This window comes from Caloenas nicobarica, chromosome 5, assembly GCF_036013445.1.
Source record: "Caloenas nicobarica isolate bCalNic1 chromosome 5, bCalNic1.hap1, whole genome shotgun sequence".
NCBI classification, from domain to species: domain Eukaryota; kingdom Metazoa; phylum Chordata; class Aves; order Columbiformes; family Columbidae; genus Caloenas; species Caloenas nicobarica.
Window position 1 is genome coordinate 62588112 of NC_088249.1, and position 14349 is coordinate 62602460.

General features: G+C 41.2%; 1 protein-coding gene across 1 annotated transcript; it reads left to right on the forward strand.

Moving 5' to 3' along the window:
• Positions 1-391: 391 nt before the first annotated feature.
• Positions 392-13860, forward strand: LIN7C (lin-7 homolog C, crumbs cell polarity complex component). Its single transcript, XM_065635715.1, has 5 exons — positions 392-467; positions 5977-6095; positions 7183-7254; positions 7601-7810; positions 10348-13860. The coding sequence occupies exons 1-5, from the start codon at positions 431-433 to the stop codon at positions 10501-10503; spliced, it is 594 nt and encodes a 197-aa protein (XP_065491787.1). The 5' UTR covers positions 392-430; the 3' UTR covers positions 10504-13860.
• The last annotated feature ends 489 nt before the right edge of the window (positions 13861-14349 follow it).

Sequence of the window (14349 nt, forward strand, 5' to 3'; positions counted from 1 at the left end):
CGGAACCCCAGGGAACGGCAGGAGGCTGTGCCGGGGAGGGTCAGGTTGGACATGAGGAAAAGGTTCTTCACCCAGAGGGTGCTGGGCACTGGAACAGGCTCCCCAGGGAGGTGTCCCGGCCCCAACCTGACAGTGTTTGAGAAGAGATTGGACAAGGCCCTCAGACACACGGTGTGACCTGTGGGGTTGTCACATGCAGGGACAGCAGTTGGACTCAGTGATCCTTGCGGGTCCCTTCCAACTCAGGACATTCTGTGATTCTACGACAGGCCGCCGGCCCCTCCACAGGCCCCACGCACGGCCGACGCCATCGCTCCACAAGGAAGCCGGGGCCGCCAACCGCGACTGACGCCGCTCTCGCGACAGCGGCCGCCATGCCGGCACCGCCTCCCCCCGCGTCACTTCCCGTGCGGGCCGCGGCGAGGAGGAGATGGCGGCGCTGGGGGAGCCGGTGCGGCTGGAGCGAGGTGAGCGCGGCCGAGCCACGGGCGCTCCCGGCCGCCGGAGCTGCCGCTGCAGCCCGGCCCTGCGACGCGTTGCTGTGGGTCCGGCCCGAGGCCTCGGCACGGCCTTGCCCGGCCCGGCCCGGCCCGGCCCGAGGGAGCGGCGGCCGCCGTGCCGGGGCTGCCATGGCGGGGCTGCCGCTCCGGGTCCCCCAGCGCGCCGGCCCGCTCCGCTCCTCGCACGCAGCGGCTTTGGGAGCGTTTTCCTTCGCTTCTGGCTCTTTCGGGGTGTCGCTGGGACGCGCGTCTTCGGCTTTTCTTTGTGCCGCCCCCGGAGGTTTCTCTCGTTTTTCAGGGTGCGGGTGGGTGCGCTGGGTCCCAGCCCTGGAGTGGATGTGTCTGCGTCTGCGGGGCTCTGCCCTCACCCCATGACTCCCTGGTTCTGCCTCTCTCCTGGGAAAACTTCGTCTTGAACCAAGCTGAATTCTTAGCTTTAAGTTCAATCTGTTAAGCTGTGTCTTAGCAATAACAGTTGGTTTTTTTATAGGAGGCATCTGACACATGCAGGAGTCCCACTACACTTGTTCGCCATTCTGCTTAACTCTTACCCTCTCACATTTATATTTTCATCCCGATTTTCCAGTTTATGGTCTTAATTTGCATGGTTAATACCGTGCAGTGTGCACCTAGAATTAGCAGGGAAATAGATAAAATATAAAACCTAGTTGCATACTTTTTTCTGTGGTACACTTGTGTCTTTTATCCAGGGCTTTTAAGAAACAATTATAAACTTCATGGTGGTTCTTCAGAACTGTGCAAGGTCCGCAGTAGCTCAATGGACACATGCTTGTACAGCGATATACATGGTTGGTTTATTAGTGTGCATTTAGGAAAACGGGGATCGGAAAATGGAATTTAAATGGGAAAAGAATGCTGAGAATGAGAAATCCCGTTTTTGACAAGGAAAGCGCTTCAGCGGAGCGCAGGTGATCGGATGAGCTGACTGTTTTCCCGCTGCCTTTCCCATTGGGACCATCACCTTTTCTCACCGTGCTAGGTGGGGTTTTTTTGTAGACATATAACACACTGTATATACCCACTTTATTGTGTTTGGTAGTATCACGTGTTATTATCACATAATTCAGTTTTTCTGTTTGCCTAATCCTCCTTCCCATTCCACAAGTGAAACACTTGTAACGTGTGAGAGAAAGCCTCTAAATAGTGACTTATGTAAGAACTTTGCTGCCCACTCCGCAGCTCATCTACCCTCCCTACTCCAAAGCTTGTTAATTAGGGCAGCTGCTTTGGCAGTGGATTAGTTGCTCTTGGTAGGTCTGCGGAGTTGAACCTCGGGGAGCATCCTCCTCCACCTCATTACCCTGAAAACAAACAAATCTGCAGAGTTACTGAGGGATCAGTGGAACAAAGGCGCTATTTAGTCTTCTGGCATATTGGTCTTTTTAAGAAAAGAAGAAAAAGGGAGCGCAGTGTAATTGACCTACAAAAGCAAGAGCTTTATTTACAGAAATAAATAACCTCTGTGAATTGTATGGGGTTGACCGCAGATAACCTGATGAGTCATCATCAGCTTGAAAGTAAACATCACTAAATGTTGTTGGCATATAGCATAAGAGAGAATAGTGTAGAAAAGTAGCTGATTTTAAATGGTTACCATATGCTTACCATCAGGGCAATTGAAAATTCTCCCTGTCTGTTCTCTAAGCTGTATTGCAAACACCACCACCCAAGTTCACTGGAGTGCAGGGATGGAAAAAACAAACAAACAAAAAACCTCACAAACATTTAACATTTTGAAGTTATTCTTATGGTTTGGTGGTGCTGTGTGATGACTCTGTGTGCACCATAGGAATGCAGACTATTGGAACATAAGGTGTTGGTGGATTGGGAGTATCTGTGAGGACGCTGCGTTTTTCCTCTCTGTGTTTTGTTCACACATATGGAGCGGTAGCATCTTGCTGGCTTTTTCTTCCACATTCTTTTAGTTTAAATGTGTCCTTTTTTTCAGGACTTCAATCTAGTATCCTGTGATCACAAAAAATGGTTTGTGAAGAACAGGCAGCCAATCCAACAAGGATGAAAAGGTTAAAAGAAAATAATTTTTTGAAGTATGTCTGGATTCCTTTTTACAATGAGTTTTATGGGTTTTTTTAGTCACCTCCTGCTGGAGTTATTTCTACATTGTTCCTTGTCGAAGTCCATCGTGGAAACAATTGCATAGCGTTCATTTCAGTCTCTGGTTCTGAACAGTTGGCGGAACTGTAGTGTTAATATCGCGAGGAAGACAGCTTTCAGCTGTAGGAATTCAGCAGGAGTTAGGAGGAAGCAAACTACATCAGCAGAGCAGTCAACAGTCTTTAATTCTCTGCACACAGGTGTTAGAAGGTGAGTTGAGCCACCCGTTCCCAGCCAAACTAGTTCCTTTCCAGAGCAGTGTTGCTGGGAGAGACTGAACCTGCAGCTTTTGACTAATCGTGCCTAATGCAATTCAGTATGAGAAAGTTATGTTTGTTTAACTTTCAGACTGGTTTCATGGAGTGCTGTTGAAAGGCTAAACCAAAACAACTGTTGGGTAAAAAGGGTCCTGGAACTGGGATCCGTTGCCCGTATCTACCTGAGCAAGAGGTGCAGTGTGATAAAAGGAGATCTGTAGAGTGCTGAGGACTCAAGCTTTCATGCTGGGTTTGTCAACTTTGGCTTTTTACTTTACAGCAACAACTTGGTCCTTTGAGCTGAAAGCCCTTTTTTATTAAAGTGCATCTTTAGTTTCATCTAAAAGGAACCCAGTGTATCCCAGTGACTTTTTGACAAGCCGACTCTGTGCTCCTATTTTATGCTTTAAAATGAAAGACACAGCTGGTTCCCAAACTAGCCCATTTTACCTTAAGGTATAAAATGCTGTGTAGTTAAATATTTTGGCTCTTAGGAGATCCAGGTAGGAATTATATGTAGTTTGTTGATGAAATGAGATGGTCAAAAAAGAGGAGAAATGAGCAAATGGAGTTCTGGAGTCTTGATTTTTGCAGCTACTCTTTGGATCAGTAGATTGCTGTCACCCTTTAAAATTTCTTGTAGTATCCTAATCAAAGTGCACCTTACAGCTTAATGTGGTTCATGGTTCTGGAGAAGAGAAGCTGAGTGGGGATCTTATCAATGTTTATAAATACCTGAAGGGTGGGTGTCAAGAGGATGGGACCAGACTCTTTTCAGTGGTGCCCAGCGACAGGATGAGGGGCAACGGGCACAGACTGAAGCCCAGGAGGTTCCATCTGAATAGGAGGAGAAACTTCTTTACTTTGGGGGTGCCAGAGCCTGGAACAGGCTGCCCAGAGAGGTTGTGGAGTCTCCTGCTCTGGAGACATTCAAACCCAGCTGGACACCTTCCTGTGTGATCTGCTCTGGTGACCCTGCTTTAGCAGGTGGGTTGGACTGGATGATCTCCAGAGGTCCCTTCCAACCCCAACCACTCTGTGATTACAGATTTGAGAACAGATGCATAGAACTGTACACTTTTTGTGCATGAAATAGTCATTTGTCTGCAAACATCTGCAAGTATTTAAATGATAGCTGCATTGTAATTTACATACTTACTAGACTCTTCATGAATATATGGAGCGTTGCAGGATTGGAAGTGCTGCTTTTGCCATTTGTTGATCATTCTACTTCAAGCTGTTCAGTGCGAGACTTCATGAAATTCAGATAATTTATATTGGTGTTGCTGAACACAAGGATTACTGAGAATGTTGGTGATTTTGCATCATTGAAAGACTGAAAGATTAATAAACAATCACATCTAGAATCTCTTCAGTTTCACCAAATATTTTGTATGTTACATAAAGTACAAAACGTGTGTTAGGAAATTAAAAGTTTTAGAAACACATTTTTAATTTTGTAATTCTTGTACAAATATCAAATATGCATGCCTGTGTGAAACAAGGTCTCTGTTGGTTTGGGATTAGTAATAGCTAAAATTTAGAGGTTTATATTTCTTTGCTTTAGATACCTGATGCTTGAGAATGCCCCCGAAAAAATACCAAATTCTCATGGCGCATAGAAAGAAACCTTAACTGTCATCTGAAATAATTTGTGTCTTGTGGCTGTAGTGAAAACACTGGGATGTTCTTCCATGGAGGGTTTGTTTCCAGCCTGTGGTACAGACCAGCGTTAGCTGTGCTGGTGGGCGACCAGCCCGTGAGGTGAAGTCGTGCCCTGTTTAATTCCTTCCGCCGCCTGATCTCGGTGTGGTGGTTGCTAAGACGTGTCTGACTGGTAGTTCACAGAAGTGGACAGAACATCACTGTGGGTTGTCTCTTGCCAGGGAACTTCACCTTAATTTCAGAACGTTCACCCCGCTGTCTCTTCGTCCTGTTACGTAAATTCTCTCTTGGCCTTTAGGAGAAGTTCGTGGCTACTGCACGTCTTCTGTGCTGACGTGATGCCTTTGACTAGACGTGTGTTCACAAGACAAATGATTTCCTAAAGGTTAATTACGGAAAAAAGGAAGTAATGCATTCGGGATATAGCAGTGTCCCAGACTTCATCCTTTTCTAAAATAATCTGTGCCTTATTTATATTGTAGATTAATCACTGCTGCTTTGCCTTTGCGATAATGAAGGTAATCCTTTCTATCTGCTTTTCTGGGAGACTGTTCTACTTCTGTTCAAGCACTTGCGTGATTCAGAATCATCACTAATGTAACACTTTGGAAATACAAGGGAGGGAGATGAATGTAATCTAGTCTTGTAGAGCTGCCAGGAGCACGTCGCATAGCGTTTGATGCCCATCATACTGGTCTGGAATCCAGTCCTTCCCAAGGAGTTTGGTTTCACAAAGCAGCACCCACATTTATGAGAATATGGACAATGTGAATTCTTAAGAGCAAATTTCTAGGGACTGGAACAAAGAGGTTTGGGGTTGAGGGTTCCAGACTACGCAGATGTTCTCTCTCAACTGAGAATACCAAGAAGGAGTTTGGTTGTTCTTCTGAGCGCTTTGGAAAAAAAGTAGGCCAGGTAGTTCTCAGCACTGTTGTAGGGAAAGCATTGAGTTTACTCCTGTTGAACAAATTTTTTTGAATATACAACAAATGTTAGCATATTTCACAATATTCTAGCTGGTTTTGACAAAACGTGATCTGTGCCATAGGTAAATTATGAAGTTATGCATATGAAATGTTGATAGTGTAGGTATCAATGAAGTATTTCTGCTTGATTTAAACTTCAAGGAAAGATCAGATTGTCTTTAAAATATACATATGGCGGTGATACCTCTATATATGTTACAGAGTTGGATTGCTGTTGTTGACTTAAAGATAGCGGGTAAATATGGTTTTTTATTGTAACATTTTGTAGATACATAGTTTTATGAGAGAAAGGAAACTAATACATATTTTTAAGATATGTAGAAGTGCACGCACACACAGACTGCTCCATTAATTTAAAACACAACAAACACAACAACAACAAACTTAATTTCCTCAGGCATTCCTCATTACTAATGCTTTGTTTTTCTTTAGACATCTGCAGAGCAATCGAGTTGCTGGAAAAATTACAGAGAAGTGGAGAAGTGCCACCACAAAAGCTACAGGCTTTGCAAAGGGTCCTTCAAAGTGAATTCTGTAATGCTGTAAGGGAGGTAAGTTACCTTAAGTTAAAAAACAGTGTGTTTTACTTTTTCTTCTTCGTGTTCCACGCAATAATCTGATTTTGTTCTTTCTAAAAGCTGAATTTGACTTACAGAGCTTTTGAGAGTTTAAAATAAGATAATTTTGGATATCTTAGGTGCATTAAATAATTGGTCGGGAACAAATAACTTTTTAGAAGTTATTCTGGGAGTCTGTCCTTACTGGCAGCTAACTGGCTGTTACCCTTCTGGAATGTAAGAATGGACAAAGTGCAATTTGCGTGTTTCTTTTAAGCCAGATCCATGTCACCTTGCGCATCACCTTGAGGTGGAGCCTTGCTTCACCTCATCTTTATTCAAGATACTTTTGGAGATTTTATGTGATTAAATATGCCTTGCTATCAGTGCTACCACTGATGAGAACACCTGGAATGATTTAAAAGATCTGTTTGTAAACACAAGTGTCATCTTAACGTCTTCATCCTATGGAGGACAGTGTGTTTATTGCTTAGCAAGTCCAAATGATTGGCAGGTAGATGTGAGGGTGTGGGTTACCCCTCAGTGTAAGCACCTCCTTAGCATTAGTATTCTTATTGCCTCTGTGTTTTCAATACAGTTTTTTTCTTAACTTGTACAGTCAGTTGCATCAGTTGAAGGAAAACTTGGGGTTTCGCAGGGACAGATGGGTTTGGGAGGGCTTTGAAGAGCTGTCCTGAGGTGGTTTTGCATGCATCCTTGTTGAAGGGTTCCAGCTTGAATCAAACAAGAGAAGATGGTCCAGGTCTCCAGTCAGATGTGTTAGACTAGCAGTAAACTCCTACATTTGTGGTGAGGTCTGAATACTGTGGAAGGAGGGAAGATGTAGGTTGAGATCTAGGTACGAATGGGTTAACAGAGCAATAAAGATGCCCGGAGAGTTGTTTCTTCATAGTACAGTAGATCGTCATTTGATACCTTGTAGTGAATCAGGGAGTAACTTCTTACTAGAGGTATGTACTTTTTAATTTACACATTTTTGAGTTGTACCTGATATTTTGCTATATTACCTAAACATGAAAACACTTGTTTTTCCCATGCTTAAACTGTTTTGTCTCTAAAGGTCTATGAACATGTATACGAAACTGTGGATATCAGCAGTAGCCCGGAAGTTAGAGCTAATGCAACAGCAAAGGTAAAAGCCAAACTAAAACTTGTGTAGAATACAGTAGTTTATTACTTCAGAAGCAGAAGAAAATTATTTAAAATTCAGAAAGATAGTATCTAGATGTCTGATAAAGTAGATAAGTTTAACAGGTTATTAAAGGGTATAATAAAAGACTTGTTAAATTTTTTAAGTTTCTTCCGTTTTAATTTTATTCTTGGAGTTCTAAGTTTTTCGTGCTAGTGTTGGTATCTGGGGAATTAGTCTCATTTGTCTGAATATTTAAGTACTTTGAGATAAAAATACTTCTTCACTGTGTCTAGCTAAGGGGTCTATATTTAATTTCTTATAAATAGGAAAATCTTGTTTCTTACAGGCCACTGTAGCTGCGTTTGCTGCTAGCGAAGGTCATTCCCACCCCAGGGTGGTTGAACTACCCAAAACCGAAGAAGGTCTTGGATTCAACATTATGGGAGGCAAAGAACAAAATTCTCCAATCTATATCTCTCGAATTATCCCTGGCGGTATAGCTGACAGACACGGAGGCCTGAAACGGGGAGACCAGCTGCTTTCTGTCAACGGAGTGGTAGGAACTAGTTTTCACTTTCTGTAGCAATAACTACATGTTTCCACTTGGGGGCATATGGAGAACATATTATACATGGCACAAGCTCCATGTCTTTTAGTCTCGGCAAACTAGTTTATTTTTGTCCTTGCAAGAACAAGTTGCTCAGGTTTCTGTGGGGCTGTGTGCATTGAAGGTTTTAGGATTATGCTTCGGTTATCTGTCTCAACTGGGAACTGAACTATTTATGTCAGTATTTCAGTTTCTGAAGGGCTGTATAAATGTAGCCAAAGTTTTGTTTTGTGAAATAGTAACTACTGTTATGGCTTCCTCTTTCTACCACATTTCACGATGCAGATTTTAATTAATATAGTTTTCTGCACCTCCTAAGGTAAGTAGTAAATTATGCTGTGCTGCATTAGACTGACCAGATTCCCATTATCCCAATAAAAATGCCAGTGCATAATGAAAACTGTAATAAGACGGAACTACAAGATGGTGTTATCTTCAGTTGTGTGGTATTTTTTTCTTCCACCTAAGCATACAGAGCTTCAAAAACAGGCTTTCTAGTATATTTTCAGGAATATATGTCTGAAGTACTGTTGTGGATATTTATTTTTAATAAGTATCCTCTTCTGAAGAGTTACAATACAAAAAGCAAAACACAGGGTGACTGGAAAGAGGAGGCTGTGGCCAGGCTGTGACTTAAGGCAGCTGCTAGTCAAGTGCATGTAAATACCTCTCAGACCCTTGATTTCATTTACAGGGAAGCTGTATGCTAGCTTAAAATCAATGTTTTCATCATTACGTCTGCAAACAGGATTTTATTTTAAGACTGAGGGTCAAATTAAATCTTGTGCTTTTTAACCCAAGTGGGTCTGTATGACATATGAAAGGAACAGAGACTTACTGGGTGTCTGTACTCTGGGAAATCCCAGCTAGTACAGATCTCTGATATACTTGGACAGCTGGACTCGCAGGTAATACTCAGGAGCCATTTCAGGAGACACAAGAGAAATCATGACCGTAGGGACGTGATTGTCCTTGGCCTTGCCTTCCCGGTGGTTTGAAGGTACAGGTGTAGAAGAACTGTCTTCAGACGAGGCCTTCCTTGCCCACAGACCCTCTTAAGGAAAACAAAAGCCCCACTCCACCCAAAACTCAACCTGATCATCAAACAGTTTGTACAGCTAATGGTGTGTGTGTGTGTGTGTGCGTGCATGTGTATAAAATATATATAGCCATTGTAAGAATACAGCGAGTGCATAAAATACCATTGAGAATGTTAATATGGTCTCAGAACGGTCATCTGATGTTTACAGATGGAATCCTGTCATCTTGATACATGACAGGCATTTTCTTGTGATTTCTAATTTAATACTTAAAAAAAAGAAATCCACTGCCAAGGTGGCAATGAATGTGCCTTAAAACAAGTTTATTTTTTTTCCAGTTAGAAGATTTTGAGTATACTCCAGAATTTTAGGTGTTTTGATATAATTAAACATAGAACTTTACAAACCTTGTATTAGCAGTTTTAAACAGAACAGCCTACGGATCCACTTGAATAACAAACATAAAAACATTCAAATGTATGTGTTGTCTGAAGTCTGATAGAAGAGAAATAACTTGGGTGTTTTTAACTGTTGTCTTTCTTTCTGTAAGTAACTTTATAGTAACGGGGAAACCCTTCAATCAACAGGTACCTCACCTGCCTTCTAGCTTCTAATAGCACCAGTGGGAGGTAGGCTTGGGGCAGTCCCATCGTTGTGTTTAATAAGTTTGGGAGAAATAACTTTTGCTGATAAAATGTGTGCTGTCCAGGAATGTGTGTTTGGATGCAATTGTTGAGAACCATTGCTTAAAATTTGTGATTAGATGAATCTAATATAACCCTAATAAATGCTAAGAGTTGTTTTAGGAAAGTACTTTGATTCTGTTCTTACTGAGGTGGGTCAGGCTGTTCTTAATCAGTTTAGAGGAAATTACCTTGAATATCTTATATTTACTGAGAGACATGTGGAGCACTAAGATAAACAACATGTTGCATGTTAGCTGTGCTGTTGCAGGTGCCCAGTGTGCTTTTTTTTTTTGCCTTGTCATCACACAAGATAACATCAGGAAAGCAGCTACCTTGCAGTTGTCTGTGGCAACTTATTAGGCAAATTGTGCGTGACTACTGAATTTAAAATACATTCCGAAAGGAGAAAACCAATCTTGAATTTTAAATAAGTGTCTTCCTGAGATTAAATGTAATTTCATAATCGCCTAATGTTATCCTTATTTCACTTACTGTATGCAAATACAGTATTTAATTGTTTAGCGTAAACCTAACCAAAAGTTTTGCACTACTCTTTTGTTAATACTTTTTAGTATATTTGTCATCACCTCTTACTGATTTGCTGATGAATAAATCCTGAACTTGGGTGACGTCCTTGTGCAGTCTTCAAACTAGAGCTTTTCAATATTTGATTATACAGAAGTTGTACAAAAAATGAAAAGTATTTGTTTTCGGTGTGTGTCTTTTCTGATAACCATACTTAATGGTTTATGCTTTGCAGAGTGTCGAAGGTGAACACCACGAAAAAGCAGTGGAACTGCTGAAGGCAGCGCAAGGAAAGGTGAAATTAGTTGTGCGATACACGCCAAAGGTCCTGGAAGAAATGGAATCAAGATTTGAAAAAATGAGATCGGCAAAACGCAGGCAGCAAAATTAACACTGTATGCAGTAACTTAAAGAAAAAATATATTCCATTTACATTTTATAGTTTGCTTTGTGACTCAGTTGATCCAATGCCTGGGCTATGAGAGACCCTGTTCTTTTTGTAGAATCGCAGAACGGTTGAGGTTGGAGGGACTCCTGGAGCTCATCCAACCCGACCCCCTGCTCAGAGGAGGGGCAGCTGGAGCAGGTTGCTCAGGATGGTGACAAGCTGGAGTTTTGAGCATCTCCAAGGATGGAGACTCCAGAAGATCTCTGGGCAACCTGTTCCAGTGTTTTGATCTCCCTCGCGCTGTGAAGGTCCATTCTTAGTTTAAATGGAGCTTCCTGTGTTTCCATTTGTGCCCGTTGCCTCCTGTCCAGTCACTGGATGCTACTGAGAAGAGTCTGGCTCTTTTTTAACTCTTCCCTATCGGTCATTTACACATATTGGTAAGATCACCCTTGAGCTTTCTCTTCTCCAGACTAGACAATCCCAGTTCTCTCAGCTTCTCCTTGTCTCTGAGATGCTCCAATCACTTAATCACCTTTGTGGCCCCTCACTGGAATCACTCTTGGATGTCCTTGTCCATATTGAATTGGGGAGCCCAAAACTGGACCCAGCACTTGATTTGTGCCTCACCAGGGCTGAGCAGAGGGGAAGAATCACCTCCCTTGACTTGGCAACGCTCTTCCTAACACAGAGGGCGTGTGGTGGCTCATGATCAGCTTGGTGGCCTCCGCTGGAGCTGGTCACCCCCCAGCCTGTGCTGCTGCACGGGGTTATTCCTCCCCAGGTGTAGGACTTCGTGCTTTCCTTTCCTGAGCTTCCTGAGGTTCTCGTTTGCCTGTTTCTCCAGCCTGCTGAGGTCCCTTTGAACGGGTCCCCAAGAGCGTGCTGTGTCCCGCCACCCACGTTAGTGAAAATGTGAAATAACATGGACCCCAGGATGGAGGCTGGGGTGCACCGTGAGTGACCGCAGGACTCTGCCGCTGATCGCAGCAGCCCTCGGCGGTTCCGCCGTTTGTAGAATGTTTTCAGTCTCCACGTATTTCACAGTTTAAGAGGAATGTGTACTTTTAAAGTGGCTTAAGATACCCTCGAAAACCTATGTATTCATATTTCTATTGATTTTTTTTTTTAATAAGTCTCTTTCATGTCAGATCTTTAAGCATGAAAGTGAATTTACAGATTTTTTTCAAAGGCATTTAATAAGACATCCTTGTACAATTAGCATCCCTTTTTCCCTGTTTTCTTTTGGCATCACTTAACATAGAATCTGTAGGGGTTTTTTTCTGAATTATTTTGAAAAAAAAAATGTAGCAGAATTTTGGCACTTTTCTTAAGAATATGTTGTATATCAACTACAAAACCTAATCATGATCTACTGTGTAGCTGATAATGATACCAGATTTTGTAATTTTTTGGTGAGTACATTATTTTTACACTTCTGCTAAATTGTAATTCATTACTCTGGAAATGGTATTACCTCACCTGTAAATAATTTACAGTTGGTGTTCTCATATAATGATTTTGTAATAGCCGACATTTACAAATTTGCAACAATCATTTCTGTAACTTATATTATTTGATACTAATTTTAAAGCAGTTAAGGGAAAAAATGTAATTGTGTATGCAGTTCTGGATTGACTCTCTAGATGTATTTTTATATTCAAAACCAGAAGATATATTAGTGCACTGCAAAAGAATTCCAAATGCTTCCCTGACTTTCTGCTGTTTAAAAGAAATACTCATCCTAATTGTCATACCTCTTTTGTGTTTTTTAGTATGTTCTGTTGTAGTCTTACCTACAGACCAACTGTCTTAGTCTTGGAATTGTTAGCACCTAAATTATTATTACATTTATAAGAGTAAAATGTTCTGAGGCTTATATGCCAGGTTACCGTGACATGTGAAGTTGTCTGGGGTTTTGTTAGTGACCGCTTCCAACTTGACGGATTCTTGTTTGTACCAAGGAAGCACTGCATCACCATTGCTATAAAAATTTACGTGGAATGGTGCTGTGGTGGTAATGAGCAAATCTCCAGCTGTAAGCGATTAATGTCTTATCTCAAGTGTGTGCTGTTTTGAAGAAGATTTCTGGACAGAGGTGCACTTCTTGGAATCTACCAGGTTTGAGGCTGTACTTGTGTACTTTAGATTTTGGGGTATTTTTTCAATTTTTTTAATTATTTTTTATTATGTTATTTGGAGCTTCACCTTATGTATCTAGAATTAACTTGGTTGTCTACTGAGTGTCTGTTCACTTGTATGGCAGCTATGAGTGCATCCTAATTGACTGTTAGTAATTGGATTCTTTGAAGCTTAAACAGCAAAGTGCAGTTCTTAATACATGGCTAATCCCTGGTCTTTTCATGTGGAGCAGTATGATCCATTGTGAAATAATTCAGTATGTGAAAGAAAGGAAAAGGTTAGTGATCTAAAAATGACAGCATGAGGTTTGTGCTTTATCAGTTGATCTATTGGAAAAGAAAAAACATGATTGCTGCAGGCGAGTGAGAAATGTGGTTGCTTTCTGCATGTTTCTAGGCATGGTAAGCCTGCAAAGGGAAATTTGGATTTTCAAGATACTGATAGCTTGAAAATGCAGTATAAATATTTATCAGTTAGATGACACTGAGCACTGAATTGCATGGTTGATTATCTATCACGGGCCTCTTTCAAAAGGCCTCGTGTTACTGATGCAACCGTGTTGTTGAATTGTATATTTTTATGGAACAACTAATGTTTAAAGTATTGAGACCAAAATCACTAGTTAGACCAATCGTGGATGTGTTTTAATTTAATTGTAAGATACTAGAGATTTGTTTTAGAGCTATATATAAATATATATATTAAGGAGAGGTATGGATACAAGATAGAAATGTGCATTTTAAAACCTGTATCCCTCTTGTTACTGAACAAAGATATGTGCTTTGTTACTCTACAGAAGTATCTACTCTAGTGCAGCTAGAGCTGCTAAATGCAGTAGCATTTTCATTCTGAATTGTAGCGTTTGGATACAGTTTGTCAACTACTACAAAATGTGGGGAGGTATATCTGGGCATATAAATCGTACGTGTAGAATTTAATTAAAAGTTTTCAAATTGCAACAGCAACAAAAAATCCGATAAACAGATAACTCATTAACAGTCATCTTTAGTACTATGAAAATCCTGTAATATTAAGGATGGGATGGATTAAAATATGCCAAGAAACTTGGTCTCTCTTACTACTGAGCAGTGCCTGTACTGTGTTCATATGCAGTCCCTACACTTCCCATCCTTGGGTATGCAAATGGATTAAGAAGTATCATTTCTGCAGATAACTTCTGCATTTATTGCTGCTGTGAGGGATCTTTGGGTTTTATCAACAGAAAAATAAAAGTTAAATTTCATGTGCATTGTGTTTGTGCTTTTTTTTTTTTTCCAACTTTCCATTTTGGGTCCTGTTTTCCGACTGCTGTAATTGTGTGTTTATCATCTCTAGGGCATAACATAAACACCTTGCATGTGTGTGGGCGTCTGAAGAGGAAAACTAAATCTGTTATTAGTTTGTTCTCCTGATTGCTTACAGATCTTCCCTTTTCTACCCCAATATTTTGTGATACATTTCAGAAGAAAATCCAAGAGTGCTACGAAGTATCTATAATACCTTGCACCTCCTGCATTTTTGAGACTTCCTTAGCTGCATAAATGTACATGATGCGTATTATTCTGAGTCAGATATTATCTTTTAATTGTTTGAAGCAAGTATCTCAAGTAATGAGATGTCGAATTTCTGTAATTCCTTGTTTAAAGACCTTGTAAGGTTGCCAGCTCCTTAGAATAATGTGCCCGGAGTTCTGAACTGAGGTAAAGG

Excerpts from the sequence above, each read along its gene's own strand:
- LIN7C (XM_065635715.1), top strand. The coding sequence starts at position 431 with ATGGCGGCGCTGGGGGAGCCGGTGCGGCTGGAGCGAG. Across the intron at positions 6,096-7,182 it reads TCTGTAATGCTGTAAGGGAG|GTCTATGAACATGTATACGA; the intron begins GTAAGTTACCTT and ends TTGTCTCTAAAG. Across the intron at positions 7,255-7,600 it reads GAGCTAATGCAACAGCAAAG|GCCACTGTAGCTGCGTTTGC; the intron begins GTAAAAGCCAAA and ends TGTTTCTTACAG.